Consider the following 5,699-nt stretch of genomic DNA (forward strand, 5'->3'; position numbering starts at 1 on the left):
AACGTAAAAAATAATATTACAATTTTTTGGGGGAAAACATTTCAAAATCATAATCCTTAACTTTTTTTTATCCAGTATACATACAAACCCTTACAAACAAAAATATATTGTTGGATCCAGTGAGTGCTCTACCAAGCCCCTATCTTTGCTCTCCACGAAAATATTAACAGCTGTGAAGGATAAACGTCAAACTAATTGTGCGACTACACGAAACCGAGCAGGAAGGCAGATGTTGGTTTTATTAATTTATTCAGTAGAAAATAAAGGCATTGACCTACAATAACAGATAAATAATATTACAAATCAAGAAAGAAAAACATAAGTGAAATATGACAATTGTAAATAGTATACACAGTAAACGTTTTAGAAGCATACTATACTTTATGAAAATATGTACATGTGTTCTGTAAATAATTTAGATTAAGATCTTACAGACTCATATAATCATTACGACTTTAAAAGCAAAATTACAATAAAGTAAATAACTTGCAATCAAAATAATTACGTATATCAGCTCTTTATATGGAAATGAAACATATACTTAAATATAGAAATAACATACCATAAGATGCGGAAGATATCAGCTGGTATTACTGCTCTAACTACATAGGTAAGCGCGGTAGATTTATACATATACTGAAAGACTATTATTGGATAAAGAAATATGAAATGACCAATGAAATCAAAGAACCAATGAAATAACAGAATAAAACTTTACTCAGCCAACTCAATCCAGATGCGCAATTGAACTTACGGTAAATTGAATTTTAAGATTGTATTTAGCAAAACGATAAATGAAAAATATCAAAACGAATAAATACATATAGAAATTCATATTTATACTATCACATACATATGCCAGAATAGGTGTTAATTAAATGTGGTTTCTAAAAAAATTGTAAAGAACTTTTAGTAAACTTGAAATAGCAAAACTTTTCCCAAATTAATAACATCAAAACCTATGACTTTTCAACACTATACACGACCATTCCTCACGATAAATTAAAGACTCTCCTTCTTGACATCATAGACAGCTGCTTCTTCAACAAAAATGGAAAAAGGAAATATTCATATCTAGTGATCAGTCATCCCCCAAAAAACTTATTTTGTTAAATACCACTCTGATTCCACGCACAGGTACTATGAAATAAAAATACAAAAATATGCTAGAGTTCCTCATTGACAATATCTTCGTGGTCTTTGGTGATAAGGTCTTCCAACAGTCTGTTGGAAATCCCATGGACATTGTGCTCCTTTGTTAGCTGATCTGTTTCTATATTCATATGAAGCAGGATTTATTCAAAAACTTCTACGTGAGAAGAAAAAATGACATAAATATTAGTTTATCGGACAGGGAATTACTTACCTACCTACTTACCTACCTACCTACCAACTGAAATTGTACAAGTTTAAAAGCATAACCGATATTTGTACGCAGATGAGAAAAAACATAAATTAGAAATTTCCTTATTTCATTTTTCAAACTTCTAAAACTAACCAAGGCATAGGTATTGTGTGGGTCAAAGTTCAAGGTTTATGGGTCAAAGAAAATTACTTATTAATTCCAATGTTTTTTAGTCACCGTTTTCTTCTCTTGTGTTTAATGAACGACATAAGCAAAACCATTTAATGCCCTGCTGAAAAAGGTTTTGGTATCTAAACAATCTCCATATATGGTAACATGCGTTTATTAATGGTAAATATCTGTTGAACACTGTTTCAAGTTAAGTATGACAGATTTTATTTTACAGAAGGTCAAAGTATGGTATGTTTTTCGAGATTTTTCTCACATGTAACCTTCGTTACTGATTCCTTGACATGATAATGTGAAAGATAAACATTAATTTTCCATGTATTATTCAACTTGTATTGGAATTGACTGAGCATATATTTTTCTAATTTGCGAAAGACAATAAATACAGATTTTTGAAGAAAATATTTAATCAACACAACAAGAAATTATCCGCTGTAAAGGGCAGCAATAACATTTTAAGAGCGAAAAATAAACGACTAGATATCACATTCAATATCGTTGAAATGGCAGAGAATAAAATTGATTAACAAATATTTTCAAACAGTTCAATATGTATGAAACATGAAAACAAAAGACTAGCAATAGATATAGAACAATACCTTTTTTGTATGTAAATGAAGTAGCGCTATAATTATGTAACGTATGTTTCAACACTTACACAACATTACATCCATGCAAATATTATGCCAAAATGATGTCATCATCAGTTATTCTTTCCGATTGATGTTGCAAAATCATAACAACATCGCTTAATTCAATGGAAATACCAATTTTAATAGAAATATAACGTAGACAAGCAAAGAAATTTACCAAATGTGTCTTTTTTCTGAATTTTTTTAATTTGCAATAAATATGCGATTAAAACAAAAGTAAAACTTGAAACACTGGTGCCCTCTTATGAATAGATGACCCCGATTGGATTTCAAGTCACAAGGTCAAAGGTCATACAAAATGACTCAAATGACCAGTTGCTCAAAAATATTTTGACATTTAAATATATCGACGAGGTTTTGTCTATGAACAATAATAACCTTCATTCATATGTCGATTCGATATATCCCTGTGAGCGTCTGCTTCATAGTTAAATATTTTATTGAAAGTAGACATTAACAGCAACCTGACAACTCAACTGTATGACAAACGGGATGATTTCAACTTCTCCATCGTCAACTTCCCATATTTATGTAGCAATATTCCAATATCACCTGCATATAGTGTTTATATCTTTCAACTGATTCGATACGCAAAAGCTTGTTATGCGTATAGTCAGGTTTTAAATCGAGGTAAGCTACTGACAAACAAGTTGATGGTACAGGGGTTTCAACAGTCTCGATTGAAGTCAGCATTTCGCAATTTCTATGGTCGTTATAACAATCTAGTACGTCAATACAACCTATCATTGGGTCAAATGCTGTCTGACGTGTTTCATACCGATTGTTAGGCCGTTCTTGGCACACTGATTTTGACTACGGATAACTCCGTATATCTGATCAAGATATCAGACTCACGGCGGATGTGACCGGTCGACAGGGACTGCTTACTCCTCCTAGGCACCCGATCCCACCTCTGGTGTGTTTCGGGGTCTGTGCTTGCCCAACTATCTATTTTGTATTGCTTATAGGAGTTATGAGATTGATCATTGTTCGTTATCTTCACCTTTCATATATCTAATTAGATAATTAGGCACAACAATTGAATTAATTATATCATTAAGTCAATTGAAGAATGCAATAATTCAGTTATTGTGCACATTCATTGAATTGATGCGCGCTACAATTCAATTAAAGAGAGGAATAGTTCAATTATTGCGCACATTAATTCAATAGATACGTGTTTTCATTGAATTATTGCTATCTTCAAATGAATTTTAGCGCGCATATCTTCACACCGGTGATATGATAGATTCATGTAAAGAGAGCAAAAAATTTAATTTTAACGTTTACGAACTTAGCAGAATGATTATTGCTATCGACAATTAGATTAATGCGCACAATAATCCAAAACTGAAGATATCATTAGTTATGTAAAGAGATCATTGAATTGTTGAGCGCATCGAATGAATAAGTGATATCTTCAAATCATTAAATATATCTTCAATCATTTGCCGGTCCATAGATTTGCAGTATCATTCGTAACATTATTTCAAGTGTGTATATCAAAATTGTCGTGAAAAAAAAAATAAACAAGTAGATCAAAGAAAAAGAATTCATACTAATATAAATCAGTAGCGTTAGTTGTAACTGTTAAGGCATAGTAACCATAACGCATTAGTAAATGTCACGCCGTGGTAACTGTCACGACTTAGTAACTGTCAGGGTTCGTAATTGTCACGCCTTAATAACGGTCATTCCTTAGTAACTGTCACGTTTGAATAAATGGCATGCCTTAGTAACTGTCACACCTTGATAACTGTCACGTTTTAGTAACTGTCACGCTTAGTGACTGTCACGCCTTAACAACTGTCACGTTTCAGTAACTGTCACACCTTACTCTAATCATTACCATTTCAGGGAAGTTTACAAAGCTATTGAAGAGCATACACTGGAACTGGAAACATCTAAATACTGTCATCCGACCTCACGGTCTAGTGTCACTTGATTTTGACGTCATATCCAAATTTAGATTGTATGGGAAACTTAAAGGTTGGTTGGTTGTATATGTTCAACGTCCCACTGGAGAATTTTTCACTCATGTGATGTCAGCATTGCCGGTAAAGGGCTTCGAAATCGAGGTCTATGTTCGGCACTTAACGGCGTTTGAACATGGAAGATCTTCATCGTGCCTTACCTGCTATAACTCGGAGCCTCGTTTTGATGACCTCGTGTGTATGTGTCTGTGTGCATGTTTGTATGTACGCATGAATCTGTCTGCTCAATTTATTTCAGTATACAGAGACTGCTTAGAGATTCTGAAGGACAATCCAAGCAGTAAAGGAAAAGATGCGATCTACACAATTTACCCTCATCTGAAAAATAGGAAGCTGGTCTATTGTGACATGACGACGGACGGAGGCGGATGGACGGTACCGTTTATTTATTTCTCATGAATTATTTCTCGTGACACTTTGTCATTTTTAATGTACATCTATCTACATGTATTTATATGCTTATCTATCTATTTATGATTTTCTCTCATAGGTCATACAGAAAAGGCTGGATGGAACTACCGATTTTTATAACACATGGAATCAATATAGGACTGGATTCGGCGACCCCTACAAAAAGTATTGGATAGGTATCTTAGTCAAATTATCCCATTACCCATTTAATCAAAATATTAATGTAAATGATATCTATACCTAAAGAGTTACTTTTATACTGTTATTTTGGGAATGTTGAAACAAATTTTAAAAATCCAATATGTTATCCTTCACAAGGAAACGACGCCCTACACTTGCTGACAAAGTCAGGCAGCCAAGTCCTCCATGTGGATCTTCAGAAATTTAACGGTCAGAATGCGTACGCTAAATACTCCAAGTTCTCTGTTGGTGACGAAAGCAGCAAGTACAGACTCACTGTGTCAGGATACAGGGGCACGGCAGGTTAGCATGTGCTCTCCTTCACAAATATCTCTACCTAAAACTACCAGAGATCATATCAAAAATTGTCTGAAAATTGATAACGAGACCTTTCTACGAGTACCAGTTACACATTTCCTTTAATTTCTCTTCATAAAACTATTTTCTTAGGAGACAGTCTTTTGTACCACAATGGAATGAAGTTTTCAACGAAAGATCAAGACAACGGCAAAAGTCAGGGAAGTTGTGCCACGTATCACAAAGGAGCGTGGTGGTATAACACTTGTTTTCACTCCACCCTCAATGAACAGTATGCTAAATCCGCAGTGGTTAGTGACAAATACCTTAGTTGGTATCACTGGGGAAATAAGCTCGAAGCATTGAGAAGAACATCCATGATGATTCGACCTTTGAAATGAATGAAATTACTGTAACATTGTTGATCAGTAGAGAAATAAAATGGGGTTAAGAAAAACAGAGTCATTTACTAATGACATGATTGATCCATTGATATTTGTTTGACTATGATTGCAACAATCCCCCCCCCCCACCCCTTAGAACCATCGTGTGGCAATTCCTATGTAATTTTATTTGTCTGAGGAGCTGCAGTGTGAAGAGATTTCCAAAGTTCTATTTACATCATTTGTT

General features: G+C 34.0%; 1 protein-coding gene across 1 annotated transcript; it reads left to right on the plus strand.

Moving 5' to 3' along the window:
• The first annotated feature begins 3,808 nt into the window (after positions 1 to 3,808).
• On the plus strand, positions 3,809 to 5,470 carry LOC130053527 (ryncolin-1-like). Its single transcript, XM_056160862.1, has 6 exons — positions 3,809 to 3,821; positions 4,045 to 4,200; positions 4,420 to 4,556; positions 4,672 to 4,768; positions 4,911 to 5,075; positions 5,223 to 5,470. Exons 1-6 carry the CDS (start codon positions 3,809 to 3,811, stop codon positions 5,468 to 5,470), a joined length of 816 nt encoding a protein of 271 aa, XP_056016837.1.
• Positions 5,471 to 5,699: the final 229 nt, after the last annotated feature.

This window comes from Ostrea edulis, chromosome 3, assembly GCF_947568905.1.
Source record: "Ostrea edulis chromosome 3, xbOstEdul1.1, whole genome shotgun sequence".
Lineage (NCBI taxonomy): Eukaryota > Metazoa > Mollusca > Bivalvia > Ostreida > Ostreidae > Ostrea > Ostrea edulis.